The following is a 25,591-nucleotide window of genomic DNA, read 5'->3' on the forward strand; positions in this document are numbered from 1 at the left end:
TTTATTTCATTAACTTTACCGGTTATTGGTCAAATAAAACACAGATTCAGATAATCTGCAAACTGCCAAATATGGGACAGAGCTTTTACAGTTGCTGGTCCATGACGGTGGAAGATGCTGCCTTCAGATATCAGATGTGTTCCCTCCATTTCTGTTTTTATATCTCAGATAAAGACACATTTTTTATACAACACGTTGGTCAGATTAATCTGTGTTTAAATGTGCTCTAGAAATAAACTTGACTTACTGAACCTTAACATAAGAAACATTTTACAGACCGAGAGATATGTTGCTTATAATAATTAATCAGAAATCATAATCAAAACAGTAAAAACTGGTTCCCAAGTTTTGTTTATTAATAAAGTTTATTATACAGATGATGAATTATAGAGGGATATAGACCACGATATAATAACAAGTTTATAACACTGACAACACTGCAAGATACAACTATTATAAATGCATTAAAGACAATTCATATTCCTTCATATATAATATAAAACATCACATAATCAAACATACACACACACACACACACACACACACACACACACACACACACACACACACACACACACACACACACACACACACACACACACACACACACACACACACACACACACACACAGACACACACGCAAACACATAAAGTGATAGTTAACATAAAGGTAAAATGATTTATAATAAAACTCTTAAGTGACAGTAATGTTAAAAAGTGAATTTCCAACATGTTAAACTATTAAACCAATGTCCCCTAACAGAGCAACTCCCCCCACCCCTGCAGCCCAAAGTAGTGATCCCTTTAATCCCACGCATACACAAAAACATCAAGAAAAGATCAACTAACTCCATATATATACAATATAATATCATATATATATTATATACACAACATACTAATACAGATCATACCATTTGCTCTCTCCTAGAGGCTTCACAGTAGTACAGACCTGAGTGATTTAACGTTAGAGATGAAAACACCAGCGAGTAGTTTCGGTCTACTGAAGGAACAGTCTCGTTTTGTTGTCCTAGGCGAGTGTAGAACCGATTAGACCAACGTGGGGGCTGTTCATCAGTGGAGTCAGCGACAGCGCACGGCAACACAGCGGCCTCTCCCACTGAGCGGTAGATCATCTCATGCTGCAGGATCAACTCTACAGTGTAACAACTAACACACTGCTGTCGGTTCATCACCAGACAACTGTACCGTGTAAAGTCTGTTGCTGTGACGTTGGATACACGAAGAGCTGATGTGTTTGCCACCACTTGGTAACTTCCTCTAACATTGTCCATCACTGATGTCGTATTGTCCCCAAAAACTCTTCTCCATGTTTCTTGCTCATATCTAAAGTCCTCTTTGAGCCACTGGATATCCAGATTACCAGCTGCCCTTACACGGCAGGTCCACTGTTTCTCCAAGTCTCACTCTGATACCACTCCAATCTATTGAAGTACAAACAGTGATAGTGAAGTTGTTCTCATGCGTCACATTGCCCTCACTCCAACACTCCTCTTGGTACGGGCCGGAGTCTGAATGGGTCAGGTGGAGGATGGTGTCAAAAAAGAAGTATTCACCGTGGTGACAAGTCGTTGTTTCAAGTGTCCAGGTACTGAGGAGCTGTTGGACCAGAGGTCAGACGTGTTCCACAGGACGAGCTTCTCCTCACCAACAGATCTGGAGATCAGGCAGGAGTTGGTGTTCTCGGTGAGGTCGAAGGTGTAAGAGTCTCTTTTCTTTTGGATGATGATCCGTTCTTCTGCATGGATGTTGTTGATGAGAGCAAACAGCAGGAAGGAGAGCTCTGTGACTGCAGCCATTCTGCTCCGAGGTCGACTAACGCTGATACCACTCAGCTCATACACTCCGCGCCAACCCTCATCAGCAACTTCTCTCTTTCTTTTTCTTTTATCAAACTTTTATCAAAGACTTCTTTATCTCATCATCAGAGGAAACGTTGCAGCATACGCTCTCTATCTAGTAATCAATGTCCTTAACACAAGTCTAAAACCACGGAGAGAGGTGTGTGTTTGTGTGTATGTGTGTTTGTCTGTCTGTCTGTCTGAGTGTGTGTGTGTGTGTGTGTGTGTGTCTCTGTCTGTGTCTCTCTGTCTGTCTGTGTGTGTGTGTGTGTGTGTGTGTGTCTCTATGTGTGTGTGTCTGTGTGTGTGTGTGTGTGTGTGTGTGTGTGTGTGTGTGTTTGCGAGTAAACTTTGGCATTAGCATTACCGCGCGCATGTTTTTGCAGTAGTTTTCTCCTATTTACATGATGGATTTCCGGTATGTGTTTGACATGTTTGCATTTTTTGTGCACACTATAGTGTGTGTTTACTCAGCGTGTGTGTGTGTGTGTGTGTGTGTGTGTGTGTGTTTGTGTGTGTGCGTGTGTGTGTGTGTGTGTGTGTGTGTGTGTGTGTGTGTGTGTGTGTGTGTGTGTGTGTGTGTGTGTGTGTGTGTGTGTGTGTGCCGCTGTTTGGCATGCAGTGACCCTGGAGGAGCTATTGGAGACGTTCTTACAGCTAAACAACATTAATCTGGTCTGTGTGTTTTTCATTATCACTGGCCACGCATGCTGGCTTTTATTGCTGTTGGACTTTCATTTGTGTTGATAGCTATGGTATAGAATCTGTATGGAGAATCTTATACATCAGCAGTCATTGTGCTGCATACAGTCATAAATGCATGGAATTCATACAAATGCCATTGTATTAGTTTTTAGTAGCTATACATACAAATAAGATAAATAAAATAAATAAGTAAATATAAATAAATAAAATAAAATCATAAAGCATTTTTTCCACCACAAATTTGTGAAGCAGCATGGTTGACCTCCATTAACTGGATGTGACGCTGTAAGAGCCGAGTTGATTAATGGGACAGTCTCCCAAAAAGCTGTGTTCCTTTAAGGCAGTGCTACCTGCATCACTGTATAGTCTCGCTTTGCCAGACCATCCACGCGCTGCGGAGTGGAGGAGGGTCTAGTCCACACAACATTCCAGGATGGGAGAAAAACGTGCTCTGGTTTATTGGCATTTCTTTAAACCAATCACAATTGTCATGGGCGGTGCTAAGCGCCGCACGTAGCCGCTGCAAAATAGTCGTGCGAGAGAAAACTCAGATTGGAGAGATGGTCTAGCTAGCTGTCCGGATTTACCCTGCACAGATCTGAGGAGCAGTTAACCATAGTCCTCATAAATCCACCGGAGTTTAAAACAAAAAAGAAAGCAGAAGGAAACCTAAATCGGCAAATACATGCATCCAACGGAATTTCCTGCAGGAATATAGGATAAGGATATAGACCAATCACTGTACAACTGCAGCAGAGCATGAACCTTATGGTAAACTCAACAGTTGTCATTGTTGTTTAGTATGTGTGTGGCTCCTTCTCCAGAGCTGGGGGCAGATATACGCAAGAAACAAATAAGTAGACTGCAGCTAGAGAGCTGTCCTCAGTCAGTAACCACATTAATCTGGTCAGGAAGGATCTTCACTTCCTAATTGAGTTGGTGTGGGTTGCTGCCTCGCTAACTTCACCATATCTGTCTTTCTTTCATGTCTGTTCCTCTGGTAGCCAAATTTAAGACTTTCAAAAGTCTTAAATTCAGTCAAATGACATTTTGCTCTGGTGAAAAGGTAATTTCACTGAGCAGCATTTAAGATGAAGGGTTTTAATAATCTTGTGTTGTGAGACAATGAAGCATTTAAATACCAAGTGTTTAAAATCCCAGAGATGCCACTGTCTTTGCCCTCTTTCAACAGATTCTAGGGTTTAATTCCTCCAGTCGTTCATATGCCTGATTTTGCGGAGCTCTGACACATTTAGTTTTACAGATCCTGTAAGCTGCTCAAAGTGCGCACAAAGATTCTCAACTTTGTAATCGTGATCAGCGTTCTGTATTTCCTGTAATTGGCAGCTTGATTTCTCACATTATTGAGATATTATTTTTGGAAACACAAAGAGGAGTTTCTCCTGGCAACACGTACATCAACCACAACAACAGCGTCAGTGTTTGAAAAGGTCACCTGCAACGTGTTTGAAAGTTAGAAATTATTTAAAGTTCTCATCAAGGCGTTTTGGTGCCAATATTGAGCGGTGCGTGTTGCTATGGGTAACACTGCGGCCTCTCTGCGATTCTCTGTTATTGGAATTTATATGTATGAAAAAGTTACTTAATGAATGCTTCTGGACTGCATGATGTGAGCTGAAAAGAAGAGAAAGAGAATCTGTTTTTGAACTCTTCCTTCTTTTGTTCTAAAGCACACACACACAAACACACGCACACTCTTTCACAAACTGACATAGAAACCCAACACACACACACACACACACATTCTGTCTCTTTTCATTCATGGTTACCGCTAGGTCTGCTTATTTTCTTCTGTCTAAGCATCATAGCATCATGTGAAAATATTTCCCTTCGTCTCATGGGACTCTACGCTGTAGAAGTGTAATTTTCCTCCATCTTCCAGATAGAAACGTTCCATTCTTCCTCCCTCCTCGCTGCAACAGCGTCTCACGCAGAGAGCTGGAGTGGGTGAAATATGCAGAGAGAGAGAAAAAAAAGAGATGTGGATTGTGAGGGTATTTGTCTAAAATCTGTCTGTAAAGATTATGGTTTTAAAAAGTCATCATGGCTCTATGACAAACTAGGTCAGTGCCATACAAATTGACTTATATGAACCATCTACTCCGGCTTCATCCCATAGGGTACTTTCATCTTTCCCACCAAATACCATGTTTACTAATGGCAGTCTGGCTGGTAGCTGTGAGCATAGTTGGAAACAGATGGACTTACTGTCCTCCTCAGGCCTCAACACCAACAGGTCAACATGTCAGTGATCAGATTAAATCCTCCCAGTAAGCTGCTGGTATCATTCAGACAGCCGGGACAATACAGAATGTTTGCCCAACCCTATTGATGAGGTACTTTTAAAGTACTAATCCAAGTAGAGTTGGCCAAAATTTAAATAATTGGTAACACTTTACTTGAAGGTTTCTACATAAGAGTGACATGACAGTCATGACACAGTCATGACACATGAACCCTAACCCTAACCCTAACCATAACTTATCATGACAAAAACCAAACGACACGGGCACCCATATATAGAGGTTTAGTCCTTGACGCAGCGGGCCCGGGTTCAACTCTGACCTGCAGCCCTTTTCTGCATTCCCCCCTCTCTCTCCCCTTTCATGTTTCAAGAGTGACAGCGCATGTCCATGTAGGTTAGACAGATGCTGGATGTGTCAAAATTTCATGTAAGAGGAGGTCATTTGTATGTTAAAATTTTTTTTTTTTAAATAACAGTTTTGGGTAACCAACCAAGTAACTGCATGTGCTGCACTCTTTTCAATCAACATGTTTTGGCATTGTTTTTTTTTTTAGAATTGGTAAAGGCTTGGCCGGTATATTCACAATATACCGAGGCCTATACGACATATATGACGAAGATGACACAGAAACAGTAGATGGCCAGCATCGCCTCCAATATAGACATTTCATAACAAAAGTATAAAAAAAAAAAAAAAAAAAAAGTCCTGATTAATAAAAACAACAGCCCGTCCAAACCCAGAAAACAACCGTTTGGGTAAATTACGTATGCTCGATGTGTCATTGTGCAACTGCTTGCACAGAACAACTGTAGAAACTGATAACATGATATAATCCAAGATGTTCTCATGAACCATTTGTACATACTGTATAGCTATGAGTATATAGTGTGTGTATTCCACATGTTTAGGGAGGAGGTCAGGGTGGATGGGTGGGTCATAAAACACATATGTCAATATCCACGACGTTCCACATCCGGGATTGTTCAGGTGCAAACTCGGGTCCATTTATGAGGACTATGGTTAACTGCTCCTCAGATCTCTGCAGGGTAAATCCAGACAGCTATGAACGTACCTTTGAACGTACACATGTTCCACCAAAAAAAGTTCCTTCTCGAGGCTATTTAGCAGAGGAGCCGTTGCACCGTTGCGCCGTTGTGCCGCTTTGCCGCTTTGCCGCTTTGCGCTGCCCAAGACATCTGTGATTGGTTTAAAGAAATGCCAATAAACCAGAGCACGTTTTTCTTCTATCCTGGAATGCTGTGTGGACAAGTCAGACCTTCCTCCGCAGCGCTGTGGTGGAAGGTCTGGCAATGCGAGACTATAAAACACAGGGCTTTCAATACTGTCACCCATGAAACACTTGTCCCGGGAGTACTACTTAAGGGTACCAGTGTTTTAATTCACACATCAATCTTTTTTCTAATCTTAACCAGACGTTTTGGTGTCTAAACTTAACTGTCGTCGCCGCATGATGATCACTTTTTGTTGGCTAAACTCATCTGCAACGGCCTTGGAAACGACCAGCACCTGACGGTGAGCGGTACCCGGCTCCCAGTCATCTTTTCTCGGTTAAATGTTATTGTAAAGAACGCTGAACTTAACTGTCATGTGACCGGTCGTCACGTGACCGGTCGTCACGTGACCGGTCGTCACGTGACCGGTCGTCACGTGACCGGTCGTCACGTGACCGGCGATCGGCATCATTTCGGCATAATCATATGAATTGTTGTGCAAAGTTTACGTAACATATCATACAAACCCGTTTATGAGAAAGCATTGTTTAATTTGTGTACTGCTAGTATACTGTATCTTGTTCAATGCCCCTAAGTGGTCAAAAGAGTTATTTTGCTCTCCATTTGAAATTGTCCTTTTATAAAAGAGTTGAGAGCGGATGAATAAGAGGGTACGGTTTTAACCACAGTGTGTGTTGTAGGTGTGGAACAGAGTATAAATGTGTACTTCTGACTCTGTTTGAGTGCATTTGTGTGCCTGTCCACTCATTAGGGCTCCTCAGCATGTCAGCAGAGGACAGCACTGCCAACGGGCATCTGTCATTATTCAGGCATCATTCTCTTTATGTGTCTGTTCTGATGTTTGACAGAGGAATGGATTCTGTCCCCAGTCAAGCAGAAAAAACAACAAAAATTGATTTTAAAACCCAGAGGACCATGGCAAACATGAGCTAATTACAATAACACAGCAAAACAAGTGTTTAGAGCTCTTTCATAAAATACCCAGTTTTAAGATTTTACCGATAACTTGATGGTTGAATTTGTCTCTAGTCACGCTGGAAAAAAAGAAGAAAAAGGACAAACATTGGTTTTAAAGTCATCGGACCATTACAGGCACAAGAGTTTATAGTGAAATACTGACAAGCTCTTTTATAAAATACCCAGTACAGTTTTAGGAAGCATTTATTGAAACTTGAAAAATGTAAGTCTAAAAGGAAAATTTTAATCATGTGCTGATGACTTGTCCTTTTTCATGAATATTCACCACCACCATCAATTCCAAGTATTCCTCTTGGCTTGAAATTTTACATTTGCATGAACTGGGGTAGACGCTCTATATTCATGCTCCATATTGAAATACGTTAGCCGGTAAGGGACATACAGGACATGCTGCTCCACCTTTTGCGTTTTCGCTGTCACATGATAAACTCACAGGTGCTGCTAATGTTGCTAATGAGTATCGTAGCTTCCCGGCCCCGGCAAGTTTGAAGAAAGAAACGTGGAGGACCACACATATTCAAAATCCAAATTTCAGGAACAGAAGTCTTCTTCTTCTTCGGCCAGAAAAAGAAAAAGGAGATTGAAAAGAGCAAGAGACCGGCTTTTTGAAGCGTGAAGGCTACCGTAGCTGTAATACGTACTTTGATCTGCATGGCGCGAGAGAGTTGATTGCAATATATGATCTCAACGCTAGATGGGAGAAATTCCTCCACGTTGGACCTTTAGGAAAACTTGTTTTGTTTTACGACGTTCCTGAACCAGATCTTGCGAAACAGGTCTTGAATAAAGTACATTTTCTCCTGATTTGTCCGTCTGAAAAAATGCCATTTCAGTGTCAGAATGTTCTGGAGATATGTGGCTTGTGTAAAATGGGTCCAACATTCACTTTAGTGACTATGGGGCGAAATAATCTGTCTTTACGTTCACTTCTTCCGTTGGAATCAATTCACTCAGGATATTTAGTCTCCTAAAGAGGCGTGACAGTGGCAAAACCTATGTGACACAGATACAGGAAACAACTGAGCTGGGGCGTCTTGGTTCTACAACATCTCTGCTTTAATGAAGTAAAACAATACCGCAATACTCCTATATAACTGAAAGTGTGTATTTAAAATGTCCCTTCCTTTAAGTAAAATTACAAATGTATTACAGCAGAGAGCCTCAACAGGGGATCTGGGACCCCTAGGGAGACCTCAGAATCACTGCAGGGGGGCCTCCAAATTATTGTTAATATTTGAAACTTTTTTCAGAAATTAAAAAGTCTTAACATGAATCCAACATATTATTAGCAAGCAAAAAATATTAGATCCAGTTCAGGATTCATTGTGCCACATGTACGGTTAATATTAAAACATTATTTATAAAATCATGCTGACAATTATTATTTTAATATCTTAGTATTCAAAGCACTAAAAAGGTATGCATAGAGGCTTTAGGCCACCCTACACTTTATTGAAGGTCCAGTTTGATATGCAACTTCATTTTTTACAATATTAGTATTAGGGATCCCTGCTCCGTCTCTCTTTCCGTTAAGGGGTCCTCTGCTTATAAAACTTTGAAGAACCCTGTATTACAGTATTAGAAAAGTAACAAGCAGCAATGCACGTACATATTGTAGGCTACAGCAGAAGGGACTACAGCAATGATGTGCACACACAGCTGCTACTGGCCCTGCTTGAACCTTGACCTGGTTCAAACCAGAGTCATGCTGATGCCTTCGGCCTGCTGCTTGCAGTCTTCTCTGCAGTCTTCTGTGCAATCTTCTCGTGGGCGGTGTAGCTATTAAAGTGTCAATGTGAATGTTCTCCCACCAGAAAAGAAAGACAAAAAAAAACTCTTTTGGAGGATCTCATTTGACCAGACAACCAAACCGACTGGTTAGCCAACAAGAAATAATGAATATCAAAAGCAGCGATGTGAAAATAAAAATAGCTTTTCATTCCTTAAAGCTACATTTCCATTTGGGGGAAAAATGTTGTCAAGTGTGCTGTTTGGTAAACACACAGAACTGTCCTGCAAGTCATGGTTGGTATTTTTGCTAATAGTATCCACAGTCATTTCCTCTGACCTTAATACGTTATGGAACCACATTAAGCAATTTCATTATATAAAGTCAATACAGAAGTTTAAGTAACAGGATTATTTATTAAGTACATTTCAGTTCAGTGTTAGTTTATTTATAGTGTGAGTTTGGACATTTGATTTGGACATCATATTGTTTATTTTGGTTCAGTTCCAACTATTTGGTCAGGGAAAGAAATTACTCAGATAAATGAATTACAAATATTTTGGATGCCAGAAATAAAAGAAAAAAAACGAACTTATTTCAAACACATGTTACAAAAAATTAAAGACACTATATGCATACATACAACATGTTACATTTGCAGTTTTCATAGTTTTCATCAAGTAGACAGGCTTTCTTACTTTTTGTAGGTTTTGGTTACAATAATCACCTCTCAAAACCTCAAATACATAATTCCCAACAACTGCTGTCGACACGCCTTTGTTTCAACCAAGGCAATAAACCATCAACCTCTGGGACCTGTGCGGTAGCTGGAATACAAGGAATTATTCGATGCTAGCGTTTCAAAATCAGAGTCAAGTAGGAAGAAAAAGGGCTTGGAGAAAAACAGTTTAGCAGGAGCCTGAATTCTCACACATAGTCCACTTCTCAATGTACATAACTTCCATGCAGGAATGACACAGTGTGCACTTGCAGTCACACACACACACACACACACACACACACACACACACACACACACACACACACACAGTAGTGGTATCTCCTCATTCCAGTCATGTAAGCAATTAGTTGAGGAATGGCGCGTTGCAGCCGTCAGTCATCCAGAAATAATCAACCCTCTGATCCACTAAGAGCCAGCAGCACACTGATCTCATTCTCAAAACACAACCCGGCCCTCTTTACCTCGAAGCTTAGTCTACTCCACATGTGTATTTTTGGTGCAGGATCCTCTTGAGGAAAACTCCTGCTCGTTAAGGATTCAGCTCAGATACTCCTGTTCTGATGAGCGTGTGACCACATGCTGTATTGTACTATGCACACACACACACACAAACACACACACACGCGCACGTACTGTTGACACGCGCATGCATTTGTGCTTTGATGACTTCCCCACAGACCCGCCTGCTACTTACTTCACCCTCATGCCTCGGTGCGTGTGTCCGGGCTAAATCCTGTTTTAATGTTCTGAGACAAACAGAGCAGGGGGTTCAGTGTTTTCAGCCTCAGTGCTGCTCAACGCCAAGGTCAGCTCAGTACGCCTACAGCCATCTGAGAGCACACTCGACAAGAAATGGTCACTGTATAGCTTCCAGAAAACGGTTCTTTAGGCCTGTAGCACAGGCAGAAATCACAGTGAGTGGGCACAGAGCCCATCCAAGACCAATCGTACAGGGGTCTCAAACAAATATGTTAACATAAATAAGCTATTACAAAAACACTTCACACCATGAGAGGTATGTTACAGGCACCATTTATATTTGTTATATACTGAATGTACAGATCAACATTTTTTTGTTGTTGCCAGGATTCTGGGTGGTCATTGGGATCTTTTGTTAACTGCTGTGAATCTGCTATCCTTCACTAAGGAGCGAGCTACAAACTTTCAGAGCCACTACAAGGGAGCGAGTACAGACCACTGGTGTAGAGAAAATAGAAAGTGGAAAGCTGAAGAGAAAAGCAGTCAGCCAAAGACAAAGTGTTCCACTATAGAACAGCATAGAGTGCCACCGGTCCTCATAAATGTATTTGCTTTGTGCCAATCATGTTGACTGGGTAGCGTCCCCGTTATCAGTAAAAGGTCCATTTCCCACTAAGCTGTTTTTCTCACCAAAATAGCACAGGTCCATCCCCCTTTCTGCACTCATAAAAGGTCAGTGGAGGACCCGAGCCTGATTGAGCCCCACGGGCCCACAAGCTTAAAACCTCTAAAAAGAAAAGGAAGGAAAATGCATAAGATAACAGGCTGAATTAAAGTGTCCATCTCAAAAGCTCTGCCCTCCGGTGCAGTGACTTGGTTTGAACCCAGAGAGACCTCGCTAGGGTTATGACGGACACCCTCAGCCCCCTCACCCCCCGTCCCTCTCTCTGAAACTAAGCTTGAAATTGCAGATGTTATCGCTGTGACAGAAAAGGGAAGGATGTTTTTGTTCGCAGAGAGTGGCTGAGCAGGGGAGGAGCTGGCTGTCTTAGATCAAGGGAAGTTGGTCGGGAAGACGGGGACGACTGTGACGTTTTATATGCTGCTTGGCAGATTAGCTGATGTAGTGGCTTGCTCAGTAGTCCCAGTAGTGTATTAGAACTGCGCCAAATAGTCACCTGGCTTTTTTTTTTTTTTTTTTTTTTTTTTTGCACACTGCAGGACAAACAATCAATGTCACATTGATGAGTAAGAATGGGCATCGTTTGGATTTTAACGATTCTGATTCCAATTCCGATTCTTCCTTTCGATTCTGGTTCTTATCGATTCTCGATTCCGATTCGTGGTGGAGTTGAAACGGATTAGATGCTTATTTCACAAATAAGAGGAAAGTTTTATTTTGATTCATAGGTGGGTTGCAGTTTTACAGCTTTTACAATGCAAAATAAAGCCACACTAGAGCACCGCTTACTGTGCTGCACGGCTGCAACACAACAAGCGCCTGGCTGCTATGGAAACCAAAACTTGCGCATATTAAATTTGGAACCCATGATCAGATTTGAAACCAAATCCTCCAAACGATTCCAAACAATTCCAATAAAGAGACGATTCCGATGGAATCGTAATTTTTGAAACGATTCCGATTAGGAATCGGTTCTCGATGCCCAACCCTATTGATGAGGTACTTTTAAAGTACTAATCCAAGTAGAGTTGACCAAAATTTAAATAATTGGTAACACTTTACTTGAAGGTTTCTACATAAGAGTGACATGACACTGTCATGACACAGTCATGACACATCAACCCTAACCCTAACCCTAACCCTAACCATAACTTATCATGACAAAAACCGAACGACACGGGCACCCATATATAGAGGTTTAGTCCTTGACGCAGCTGGCCCGGGTTCAACTCTGACCTGCAGCCCTTTTCTGCATTCCCCCCTCTCTTTCCCCTTTCATGTCTTCTGCTGTCCTATCAAAATAAAGGCTGAAAATGCCCAAAAAAAGAATCTAAAAGAAGCCTTATGTCATAAACGTTTATGACCTGTTCATAATGTTTATGACACGTTCATGACAGTGCCATGTCACTCTTATGTAGATACCTTCAAGTAAAGTGTAACCAAATAATTTGCTCTTTTCATTTTTATGATATTTTTTGGTTTGTGTACTGCAAAGGGGGACAGCACTCGGACATATTTTGCATAAAATGATAAGTTTTAAACAATAAAGTATATTCAGACATACAGTACCTTCCTGTAAAGTAAAGCCCACAAATTTTGAGTTCAATCTTTTTCCAGCTTTGCAGTGGGGAATTTAAAGCTGATAAAGACAGACAGTTAAAGATAAAGATAAAGACAGTTTGATGGGAGTGCACGGACATGTCGTTGTGTAAATGTTGTCTTAATTAGCTATTGAGGTAACTAACTACTGAGTGAGACAGAACAACATTTACATCCCACAGGAGCCATGTTTCTGTGCACCTGTAATTTAATTCCAATATTCATTCTCCATTTAGCTCGCATTTGGTTTCGACAAGCTCCTGTGAAAAGGAATATATCTGGCTCATAGCTGTGAGCTGTTTTACTTGCTACACCAGCATTTGGCTTTACACAGTTCCGTTTTTGTGCTGCCTGCAGCTGTTTTTCACTAAACGCAAACTATTTAACATTACATGTAGGCATTTGTTCAATATTAACTGTGTATGAAATATTGATTCACATTTCAGCTTTAGCTGAGGTAGAAATAATCTTTTTATTCAGTTTTTTTACCCACTATTTTCAGTTGCTCTGGGGTTTTGATGCCCTATAGCTTTCACTTCAATACTCTTTGTGCAAAGTTTTGAGAAAAGGTATACAAAGTGTTATGGTGCTTTTCCATTACATGGTACCTACTTGCCTTGCCTTGACTCGCTGTGCGTCTGTTTTCCATTGCAGATTTTAGTATCGCCTCAGTGTGGCTGGTCGTCATAGCGACTGCCGTGGGTGTGGCTTAGTAGCTTGCTTTTCCCATTGACATATCCCCGCATATCCCCAACGCATTTCCTGGTTCTCCTTTTCCGTAAACAACATGATATCAAAGAGATAGTTAACGTTTACTGCTCCAGATTTCCCACCGTGGTCACATATATATGACTCTAGAGTCGCTACTCGCTGCGGAGATAATCGCCGTCACTCTCTCACTTCTCCCTCGCTCACTAGCTCCCCACACACACATATACGGCGACTCGACACACACACATCACACATGCACACACCAGCGCACCAGTATAACCATCAGGCCACTTGTATGCTACGGAGAAAGCTCTGCGTGGAGCCTCCGGCAGCAAAAAAAACACAGTTGGCTAAACTTTAAAAATGCCGTCTCTCGCTAGCAATGCAGAGATCAGTGACGCTTCTTTCCGACCAATCAGCAGCCTGCAGGGTTTCACGTCACCTTCTCGGCTCGCCTCAGCTCGCTTGGAACCTCGACTGAGCAGGTACTAAAAAAAGTACCTGTTAGTGGGTACCAGGTACTTTTTTTCGTAATGGAAAACCAAAAAAGGCGAGTAGAGTCGAGGCGAGGCGAGTAGGTACCATGTAATGGAAAAGCACCATTAGTGTCCGCTTCACACTTCAGAAGCGGTTTCTCATTAACGGCCCAACACATCCATTCCTCTGACCATATATACAATGTTCCTGGTGCTCCATCACTGTGGAAACAACAAGATCTGTGCAGCCGCATTCCTTCAGCATTTCACCTCTTTGGCCTTCTTTCTGTTTGCCTGGTGCAGATTGGGTTTCTTTGGCCCCGGCTAAAAATCTCTCAGCTCTCCCTAATGCTTTCCTGACTTGTCTTCAAACCTGCCTTATCGAGCACGAGAGGAAGAATACTAGCCTGCAAGATGTAATCCCATGAAAGGACATCTTTCAGTAGGCCTGGTGTCGGCAATGTTGCCTTAGCTCACCGGCTGAAAACTTTAAGTTAATCGTTTGGACTCTGGAGGCCCGATCCACATATTTCATTTATTGTTGGATCTTCTGCCTGAGTTTTACTTTTACTTTATTTTACTCAGGAAAGGACGTGTGCAAATAGACGTCATGACCGTGAACACACAGTACAAGATAAGAAATGTCTGTGTATTAACAGTTGCAGACTGTGTATTTAGCAGAAATTGTCCATAGAACGTGATCCACAACTTTTGTCAAGCACGGAGGTTGGTTTTGGAGAGATTACAGAAGTCCACGTTCTCACCTAATTTGACGTTTGGCATTTTTTACGACATTTTGGCCGTTTTTTAAGACATTTTTATTTTAATCGCTTTTTTCGACATTTCTGAAGTTTCAGAAGTTTACTAACTGAGCAGCTTTGTATGAGATAATTTTATATAGGCCTAACAGAAAATGTTCTGTATTTTAACTGTAGCTACAAACATAATTTACATTTTTTTTTTTTTTTTTTTTTTAAGATTATTTTTGGGGGCTTTTTCCTTTATTAGATAGTGACAGTGGATAGACAGGAATGTGGGGAGAGAGAGAGGGGATGACACGCAGCAAAGAGACACAGGTCGGATTCGAACCTGGGCCACTGCAGAGGACTCAGCCTACATGGGACCTAGACCTGGACGCACTGGGTGAGCTAGAGGCCGCCCCAATTTACGTTTTATTAATCACTGGCCAAAGTCCGGGTATGAGCTGCCAGTGCCTTTTCTGTAATTTTCCGAATTTATAAGAGTGTAGCTATGCAGCTATTTCCTCACAGGTCGAAAGATTGCAAACATGAAATCTTCTTGTATTAAATTAGTTCAGCTTTTCCTTATCCTCTTTTTGCCCTCTCTCCTTTCCTCTTCCCAACCACACTGTAACAGAAAATCTAACTCAGTCTCACTGTAATTGAGGTGATGACACTCACCTGCTCTAATTCCTTTTTCAGTGAAGACTCATGATGCTTTTGCTTACTTGTGCACATTTCTTTTTTATCTTCAAGTTGCAAGCAAACCTTCCTTTAAGGTTAGAGGAGTGCAAAACTGGAGGTCTTTTTCACAAAGTCATTCTGCTCATGGCAACATGCATATTTTTCTTTTTTGTTGCTGAGCTACAAGCAAACTTTCCTCATGGGAGTAAACCTTATAAACATTTGCATAAAACAATCTTCTTCCCTTTATTCTCAATGCTGTGTAATCTCTTTTCTATTCAAATTCTGGTCTATTGTTTTCATGTCATATTCATCATCCTTCTTCTGCTCCACCTCCGCTGCTAATCTGACTTTTTCAATAGTGAAGTTCCTCCACCTTTCCGATGGACCCTATGGGACCTTATTTCGTAAAACAATATATATATATGGTAGTCAACAGCGAGAGACAAATAATTGTTTGATCCTGTTTGAATTGAGCCATGAATTACACAAATGATGTTTGTCAATTAAAAAGATCATTTTGCAAGTGGAGAAACTCCCTGTTTGTCGTAGTACCATTCAACTTTTGTGTGAAACCGCTCATCGAACTGCATCTCTCGTCTTGCACAATATAGGTCATCTTGCTCGCTGCTCGGCTTCATCGCTAGCTAGGTTAGCTATCTTCGACGAAGTTATCTTTCCCTCAGCCGGGAAGCGAAAGACTCGTCGCTCGTGTGAGTAATGTTACATCCCGGTATGAAACGAAGGCATCTAGCTTAAGCGAGACGTCAGTTATGCGACTTTGGGGCGAGTAGTCTGTGTAATTACGTATTTTCAAAGTCTTATACAGTACGTCTAACACTTTCACAGTCTTGACTTGCAAAATGATCTTTTAAATTGAACGTCATGACTTAGTCTCATGTTGCCAGACCTTCCTCCACAGTGCTGCGGAGGAGGGTCTGGCTAGTCCACGGAGCATTCCGGGATGGGAGACAAACGTGCTCTGGCCGCTTCAAAATAGTCTTGGGAATGAACTTGTTTCGGTGGAACATGTGTATGTTTAAAGGTTGTTTAAGTCGTGCAACAGAAAACTCATAAATCCACCGGAGTTTAGAACACCAACACAAAGAAAGAGGAAGGTAACGGGCATCTGGCCGAAAATGGGGACATCCGGCACCTGAACAATCCCGTAAATATAACATTGTCGATATAGACTATTCAGGACTCATTTCAAATGGGATAATATAATTACTTTTCATAACACTTTACATACTGTACATGTTATTTCTGAAATAAGGTCCCATGGTGGTACACCGAAAAGTAGAGGGACTTTGCTTCTCTGTCCTCATGCCTTCCCTCCATCTCCTTTCATCAGCATCACAGTGTGAGCTCTCGTTTCTCAGTCAGGTATTTTTGCCTCAAGTGGCATGAGGCTGAAACAGGCCACTTGTTGTCTTGGTGACCCGGGCAGAAACACACAGCTGACACATAGCAGAGGAACAAAAGGAAAATACAAAAGAAGAGGAAAAGGCTTTCTGATTGGGATGATCGACTATTTCACTTCAGAGCGAAAGACTCTGAGTGGGCTCATCAGAAGAAGTGAAGAGGGAGAGAGAGATGCTGAGTGTGTGATGAGAGGGTGAGAGACGAGAGTGTTCATCAAGAGAGAGTGTGAGTGAGTGGGGGGGATGTTGACCACCCATTAGATCTCTTGTGGAGAAAGTGGTTTAAAAAAGATGGAGTCACATTTTTACCAACTGCGGCATAAACATTCAGGCAAATTCAGGACTGTCAATTTCTGGCCCGGAAATCACTAAACCTGGCCATCAGGAGATGTGCTTTTTGGTAAATGTCATTTTCTTTCACAAACGATGATAACACATTAATTCCAGCAATGTAATGCTTTCATAAACCTCAAGCAGTCTGGCTTTCAGTAAAACAGGAGGCAGAAAAAGCATTGTTCTGCTCAAAAGTTATTACATCAAATTACATCACATATTCAAGATTCAAGAGATTGTATTGCCATTGACAGTATATGCTCTTCTTAGTACCTGCTTTAAATGTGACTTTACAATGGGTGGACAAAGTCCTCTATCACTGCAGTGATAAATTGACATTATTTTAATATTTACACTACATGGCCAAAAGTATGTGGATACCCAAACATTGAGTTTTGAACACGTCATCCTGGAAAAGTGGGCTCTGTTTTGCTGCTGTAACAGCCTTCTCTTTTCTGGTTTGAGGCTTTCCACCAGATGTTGGAACTTGGCTGCAGGGATTTGTTCCCATTCAGACACAAGAGCATTCGTGAGATGAAGCTCTGATGTTCCGGCGATAAGGTCTGGCTCGCAGCCGCTGTTCCAGTGTCAGTTGGGGTTTAGCTCAGGGCTCGGTGCAGGCCAGTCAAGTTCTTTCACAGAAATCTAAGGAAACCAATTCTTTATGGATATGGCTTTGTGCACAGGGAAAATAGTCCAAACCAGAAAAAAAAACTGCCCAGATCAAAAGTACACATACGTATATAGTGGCATTCACATCTTTTAAATGCATTCAGTGAATCTCCCATGTATGATTTATTCAAAGGTAATAGCAGTTCAATCAGGAGAGACTTCCTTGCAAATATGAAAATGTATTGTTACAAGACGAAAATATAAAAAGTGCAAAGTCTATGGAGATTAGACTCCGTCGTATCAATATGTTTGAAAGGGATAGGGAAACCCAGACATATCCCCCGATGGAGTCCAGACACTGGTGGTGGTGATGAAGGTGCACAGGTACCAATCGAGAGTGCCAAGGGGCTAGTTAGCTGACGAATACCCAGGGTACATGGGTGAGACTACCGGTGGTTGAAGGGGAGGAGGGGGGAGGCACTCTATTCCTGAAACGACAACTGACAACCGCAGAGGGGGAGACCAGATTTAAAACAGGATGCCATGGTGTGATTGACTTGTGAAATACATGGCTGAATCTGATTGGTTTAATTGAAAAGTAAATAGCTGAATCTGGTTGGTTACTGACAAGTGGATGCCTAGAAACAGCTGATCAACTAGGAGTGATGTAAAAGGTTACTGAAGTCTTCCTGAAAGAACTTACGCTGAGCTCCATTTCACACACATAACGTTAGGCTTATCGCCGTGGTAACGTTAGTTGTAGTGGCTGCATTTCTATCCAACAAGCTATTAAAGAAGCGAGGTAATGTTACATTATATTACACTAACATAGCAAACTTTTTTGTCATGACTAATTTATTAATTTCTCAGCATAATTTCTATTTGAGAAAAGATCAACTTCATCCGATGTTAAGGTGAATAAAATAGCCTTGAACAGCCTACTTGTTACATTCCACAACTCAGAGATGAATGGTCAGAAATAAGAGGCTGCTGCACAACGCCGTACGGGTTGAGCAGAGGCTGCTTAGTTCGATTGTCACTCCGCCTCTGGTAATAACTAACCCTTAAAGCTACATTGTGTAAGAATTACTCCCATCTAGCGTTGAGATCATATATCGCAATCAACTCTCTCTCGCCACGCAGTATTGCAGCTACGGTAGCCTTCACGCTTCAAAAAGCGAAGGTGTACAAAAGGCCGTCTATCAGCCATCATCGTTGGAGTTCATACGTTTATCTTAAAGCTAATAGGAATACTTGAAATTGATGGTAGTGGTCAATATTCATGAAAAAGGACAAGTTTGTGAAGGGCAATACAGATTTTGATAATGAACAACTACAAACGTTACACACTGGGGCTTTAATGAGTCGTATTAATGTGTTGGAGAGAAGGAAGGAGCTTTCCCTTTTACCGCACTCTCAAATTCGTATCGAAGAAGCAGAAACAAGAAGTGAAGAAGCTTTACAGGTGGGATATACAATCTCCGTACTCTGCCAACTAGATTAAGTTATAAAATACATATTTCAATGCCACCTGGACTCAAAACGTATTGATCTTCATTTAAGAAATCTTGTCTTTCTTTCCCCAATCCTCCACAGGAACATCAGACGTCAGTGTCAATATCTTGCTAACGGGCACTTTAGAAAGGTGGATGTTCGCCACATTTTTGACCAAAATACGTAGAAATGTTTAGTCTGCTCGTAATCCGGGCCTTCTGTCTCTCCTTCCCCTGGCCTAATTAAACAAATCTCCATCCTGTCTCTGCCAGTTGGCCTGTTGGCTCAGCTGTGTACAAACAAAACCACAAATAAACACAGAAAGGATGCGGCCACATGTCCCGCTCCAAATTTTTAATTTTATTATGAAAAAATGCTCCAAATGAACACACACCAGTTTGCAGTTTTCTGTAAGTTATTATCCATATTTCGGTATGTTACGTCAGTGATTGCTGCAGCTTTGACTTTGTTCTTAACTTGCTTTTAATGAGGCTTTAGAAGTTTTCTGTAGTTTTCCTTTCTCATTTATAATTTGAATGCAAATTAGAACTTTGAACTTCAATCTGGTTTACTTTATGTCAGTTATATTGTAATTAATATCAAGTCATATATATATATATATATATATATATAGATGTAAAGACTTAATTTTTACTGCTATTGTGAATTTTGGCGTGACCCTCAGTAATGTTGCAGCTCATACTAACATACCAACTTCAAGTTCAGGGTTGGTTTATTGTTTAATATTATATGTCACTGCAAAGCAAAGATTTGAATAGCAAACTAATGATAACAATAAGGGGGGAAATGATTATTAGTTGGTTCAAACATCCAGCTCTGTGGAAGCTGGGGATAAATGTACACAGATACAAATGGTGGCACATTATACGTATATATAAAAAACAGCCGTTTAAAAAAAAAGAAAAGGGCTACGACTTTTAATCAAAAGCATTCTGTTATTGTTGAGAAGCTAATGCATTTTGTGCTAACCATGTAAACTGTCCAAATGTGAACTTTTGAGAACAGTAGAGTCTGGGACTGGCAGAATTGTCTGAACCCACAAAAGCGCATTTAACCTTTTCAGTTTATCTGAAAATCCTAAAAATCACACAGCGGCAATAAGCTGATTGCCCCCCCCTCCCCATTCTAGAAACACCATTTGGTGTGCTGTCACATCGCTTCACAGATGGCAGCCTCATTTATATCATCATTTAGAGTCATTTTAGTGTTGTGAAGCATGAAGCACTTAAAGATGAATGCAAAAAGCATCAAAGTGGTACAAAGACCATAACTGCTTACAGTACATGGTGCACTTGATTTGATGTTTAATTAGCTTGTACCTAACAGACGTCATTTAATAATCAAAACTGGCCAGTGCAACCCCCCTCCCAAAAAAAAAAAAAAAAACTATGATAATTTCCTTTACATAAATAAAGACATTTGCACCATAGCTTGATTCAGAAAAGGCACAAATTGTAGAAGAATGCAGGAAATGAAGTGTTTGACGCTCAAAATTTCAATTTTGCTCAAAAGTGGAGATCTCAAGCCCCCCCCCCAATGTTGAACCCAAAGTTACGCCCTTGCAAGACATGCAAGACTGAAAACATATGTGTTACTGGGATTTAATAAATGTAAGATCAATACAAACAAATCAATTTACTTTCCCCAGCTCTCCTTTCAGACATGGCTCTACAACATCTTTGTTTCCACCAAAGAGCATGAGCAGCGATACCGTCCCGCTCGCAGAACCACAGCGAGACCAGCTGAGGGTTTAACGCCGCAATGTGGCAGCAATTTTGGGTTCTGCTCTGGCGAGGAGCTGTAGCCTGTTTCCTTTTCGAAAAGCCCTAAATGTTCGAGGCTGTCTGGAAGCTAAATTTCACGGCCTGTTTGGCAGCAGGAAGTGTCTTTGGTCAGGGTGTTTGTGTAAACAGCTCGTAATGGTTTTAGCCCGCGGTGAGGCCTCTGTGGTGCACACACACACACACACACACGTACATTTGTACATATACACAGATGTGTCTACACAAAATGTACATAATCATTCACTGTACATATCCACATACACACATGCATCCGTGAATACCTGCATGTGTACAACAGACATTCATTCTTCTCATTCAATTGCAGTGAAGCCTATAGGCTGTAGACAAATGAGACCCATTACACCTTCCGAATGAATTTCTGTTGACTTTAACAAATGTGCTTCTAGCTCTTAATAGAGCTGTGTTGGCTGTTATTGTGCACTAATGTCACATTGAAATGTGTTTGTGCAAGATTGTTTGCCTGAACTAATTACAGTTACAGTATATTTTGGGCATGTAATTAGTCTCTGTGTCAACTTCATCCTTTCATCCCTTCATGTCCTTTCTGCTGAATGCTTCTTTTGTCAGATTAGAATTGCTTGCTTGAACAAATACATACGGCATAAAAATGATTTCTTTTCATCATTGAGTTTTGCTAAATGTAGCTCTGGCCTAACTCGTAGCAGAGAAAAATGTGTTTGTCATTTCAGTCAATTGTGATTTTCAGTAATGGCAAAATTGACTTTTATTTAACTGTATATTATCACTGTCCTGTGAAAGCCATGCGTCTCTAGCCATGTACCTTATTAATCTTTGTTGCAAATCCTTTGGACATACTCCAAAGCAATGCATCCTATTTTAAATGGATTATTTGTCTGAAGAAGTAGATTTTTGTCAACCCATGAAAAGAAAACAACTTAATCCTTCAACAACTTTTGGAGATACATAGTTTTTATTGCAGTGACAATATGTATTTGTCAATTTGGAATGGCTTATCTCGTAAATTAGCGTAGCGTACTGACTCATCTCCTGATATTATATTTATTTTGCTCCATATATTTCTCAATTTTCTAAGCTGCTTATCTTGTTCAAAGTCATGGTGATGTAGTGGGGATGGGGATTCCGAAAGTATTCAGACCCCTTCACTTTATTTTTCAATAAAGTTGTTATGTTGGAGCCTTATCAATCTATAATCAATACCCCATAATAACAACATGAAAACAGCATTTTAGAAATGTTTGCAAATGTATTAAAAAGAAAGATACTGAAATATGGACAGTAATAAGTATTCAGACCCATAACTCAGTACTTGGTTGAAGCACCTTTGGCAGTGTTTACAGCCTTGAGTCTTCTTGGCTATGACGTGACAAGCTTTGCACACCTGGATTCTTTGCAGATCATCATCCTTTTGCCGATCTATCAATTAAAAATTGTTTTACTGTTAGACTCAAATATGTCTCGCTGTATCTTTAAATTACTAAACCATACAACAACCATTAAATGAAAAGATTGGTTTTGACAAACACCCCTTTAGACTTTCATCACATTGTAAAAAAAAAAAAAAAAAAAAAAAAGAGACAGATTACGATTCAAGACAGGATCATTTCCGAGAACATCTGTAGTTCTACTCGGCATGCATTTCGATTTTGAACACATTAAGCGAGCGTGGATCCAGCTGTGGTGTGTGTTAACCATTGAGGCATCTCTGCCTCCTCTGTCCGGTTTACTGTCGCTCTTTCCTGTACCACCAATGTCTCGTCACAAAGTCAGCTTTGACAGCTTCTCCCGATCGCCCTCCTGTTACAAAGACTGGGTGATCACGTTTCCAGTACGCAGAGATCAGACTACACTGAGGAATGACTCACTTTCCATCAGGAGGCTGTTAGGAGGCTTTGACTAAGCGTGTTATGCATTTACAAAGCACTATCATGTCTGAACTGTTTGGCAGTGAATCCACTAGATGAGGGCACCAGGTCTGATACTGACTGTAATGTTGGAATATAAGCTTATTCTACTGTTAAAGTTCAGTCTGGGTAACAGTGGTAAACATACATACGATGCATACGATACAACCTTTATTGTCAACCAGGGCTGAAATTCTTTTTGCATCCCCGGGTAGCTCATATAAGGATGACACAGACAGACATACATAAGACGAATAACACCAAAGGACATACATTACCACAAATGACATAAACACCCAAGTAAGGAAACAAAGCATACATAACATACAGAAAATTACATCAACATACACACAGAAAAGGTCTTGGAGACTTGTAACCCTGAATAAATATTGCACTGGATTTAATGTAGCTGGTTTAACAAGAGGATAGAGTGATGTATGAAAGAGTTTTTTTAAGTCTGTTGCGATTCAAAGAATGAATTCTAAAGCGTCTGTTTGAAGGCAGAAGCTGATATTCTCTGTGCAAAACATGTGAGGAGTCCTTTGAAATGTTCCTGGCCAGTCTGAGCATACTGTTATTGTGAGCCTCCTGAAAGAAGTGTGCTACAGGTAGTCCTATAATCTTTGAACAAATTTGAATTTGATCAAATAGCTTTGTTTTCTTTTTAACTGATAAGCTAATCAGCCAAGCAGTGCTACAATAGAGCATGATACTCTGAATTACTGATGAGAAAAACAAATAAATCATTTGGCTACTAGCTCCAAAGGATCTCAATCTACGGAATAAATAAATGTCGGCTCCAGCTCATGTGGTTTGGAAAACCTTGGCTTTTTAAGAATGAAGTGCTACTTTTCTACTTTGCAGTATCCCACAACACCCTTTCAGACTGCAACAGCAGCCTCTTATCACCTCTATATATTTTGACAAAAGTTGGGTGGTGGCTTTAAAGCAGCAGAGAACATGATAACAAAGTTTAGACGTTTAATTTATTTCTATTGCAGTTTGACTGTGTCAAACGTTTGGGGGCTTATTACTATGATTTTTTTTCTTTGGTGAGACCATATACAGCTACTGTGATGCCTGTGGCCTACGTAAAGGCCTAAATATATTTGTTTGAAACATACGAGAGCTTTATGTTTTGATGCAGTAACTGGTTCTTACTGTGCAAAATCAAATGTCTGCAGCATTGATAAGATCGGCTCCTATTTTAAACAATAAAGAAAGTAACATCTTTTTCCATATATTCTACATATTGTATGTTATTGATGGTCTCATTTGTGTTATTTGTTGATTGTTATGTTGTGCACTTATGTTGTAAGTGGTGGGCATTTTCATCGCGGTTTGAGTGGAAGTGATAACACATTTGTTTGCTTCACCTGTTCACCTGGGTTTTTGGGCTTTGACCGACAGTCCCTCCAGAAAAACGCGATTATGCGATCGCATGATTCAATGCATAATCAGCCAAAGTCCGCATATTAATGCGGGGGCCGCATTTGTTCAAATACACCGCACTTTCGGCGCATACATTTCTGATTTCCGCGCAAAATATGCGGGGCTTGCATGATTTCATAATCCCCGCATTTTTGTTGCAAAAAAAGACACATATATCTTAGCAGAAAGTTGAAAAATGTTGCGTTTACTTCACACAAGAGCAGCCATTTTCCCCTGTTGCCATGGGAACGTGGCATGAAGTGACGTAATTACGTCATCGAATCACATTTTTTTCCTTTTTTTCATCAAACCGCAGTTTTTGCAAGTTTCCGCAATTTTTGCAAGTTCCCGCAATTTCATTGCATAAAATTGCATTAAATTGCATTAAATTGCATAAAATTGCATAAATATCCCGCATATTCCATCGCATTTTTTAAGAAAATGTGCCGCATAATCAAAGATTTTTGCCCGCAACAAAAACTGGAAGGACTGGAGAGAGAGGGGGTGAGCCTGGGAGCCAACACTTTCTGTTGACAGCCGCACTAATGCACTTATTTTTACACAAAAAGTAACTTTACATTTGGTAACTGCAGTGCTAATTGTATTTTATGTGTGGAGGAATAAATCATCACAATACAGTCTCGAGCACGTCACAGTGGGTTTATGCATCTCTCAGTGTTAAGTCCCTCGCTGCGGCACTTTGTTGGACTGCTTACAGCCACAACACTGGATTTTGTATCTACATAATCCCTAAATGTATGTAGAAATACAGGAAATGGCCATTCAAATCGATAACATTTGTTATGCAGTATTCATATATATTCTTTTTTAAACGTGTCATTAGGACTTCACAGGCTAACAATTATTTTCATTATAGTTTTTGTCCTCTGTTTTCTCTCTCAGGTATTCTGTCCTTTCGAACAGCGACCACACGGAGCAGAAGATAAAGTCTCTGCACACCGCCACAGAGTACCACGAGTCCTGCTTGTGACCAACAACGACTCCTCAGTCACATCTCCAACAACCTCGGCTCGAACACCGTCACCACAGAGACGCTGGAAACGCACCGCAGCCTTCACAAATTCAATGCAGATGCCACAAACTCAGCAGATCTCCAAGAGAAATAATACATAAATAAAACAAGCCCCAATGGGACTTTAGGGATCTACGCGAGGAATGTGACATTGCGAAGGGTGCATCTGGTTTTAAAGTTCAGCTGAAACTAGTGGACTGGAACAAACCCAGTTCTCAGTCATGCTCCCATCCGCTGGCCCTCAGAGACTGAGCTGTCCCAGTTGAACTGAATCAGAGCCAGATTGCGACGGCGATCCAATCAGCAGGCCCGCTGGTAGCTAGCTGTGAAGTCCAGCTTGTCATGTGCAGAACCGGCAGCTTCGGTGGAATGTGTAGGAGAATTTCACAGCACGAGATGTGATTAATGAATGACTGGGAGTCGTGGA

The 25,591-nt window shown here is 40.9% G+C and overlaps 1 protein-coding gene across 1 annotated transcript in view; it reads left to right on the forward strand.

The window, feature by feature from the left end:
- htr4 (5-hydroxytryptamine receptor 4) overlaps positions 1 to 25,242 on the forward strand; it is a 151,270-nt gene extending 126,028 nt beyond the window's left edge. Inside the window, exon 7 of the mRNA XM_028589676.1 lies at positions 25,035 to 25,242. Within this exon, the coding sequence (XP_028445477.1) occupies positions 25,035 to 25,122 (88 nt within the window). The 3' untranslated portion in view covers positions 25,123 to 25,242. The remainder of the gene's footprint in view (positions 1 to 25,034) is intronic.
- Positions 25,243 to 25,591: the final 349 nt, after the last annotated feature.

Source organism: Perca flavescens, chromosome 10 (assembly GCF_004354835.1).
Source record: "Perca flavescens isolate YP-PL-M2 chromosome 10, PFLA_1.0, whole genome shotgun sequence".
Taxonomy (NCBI): domain Eukaryota; kingdom Metazoa; phylum Chordata; class Actinopteri; order Perciformes; family Percidae; genus Perca; species Perca flavescens.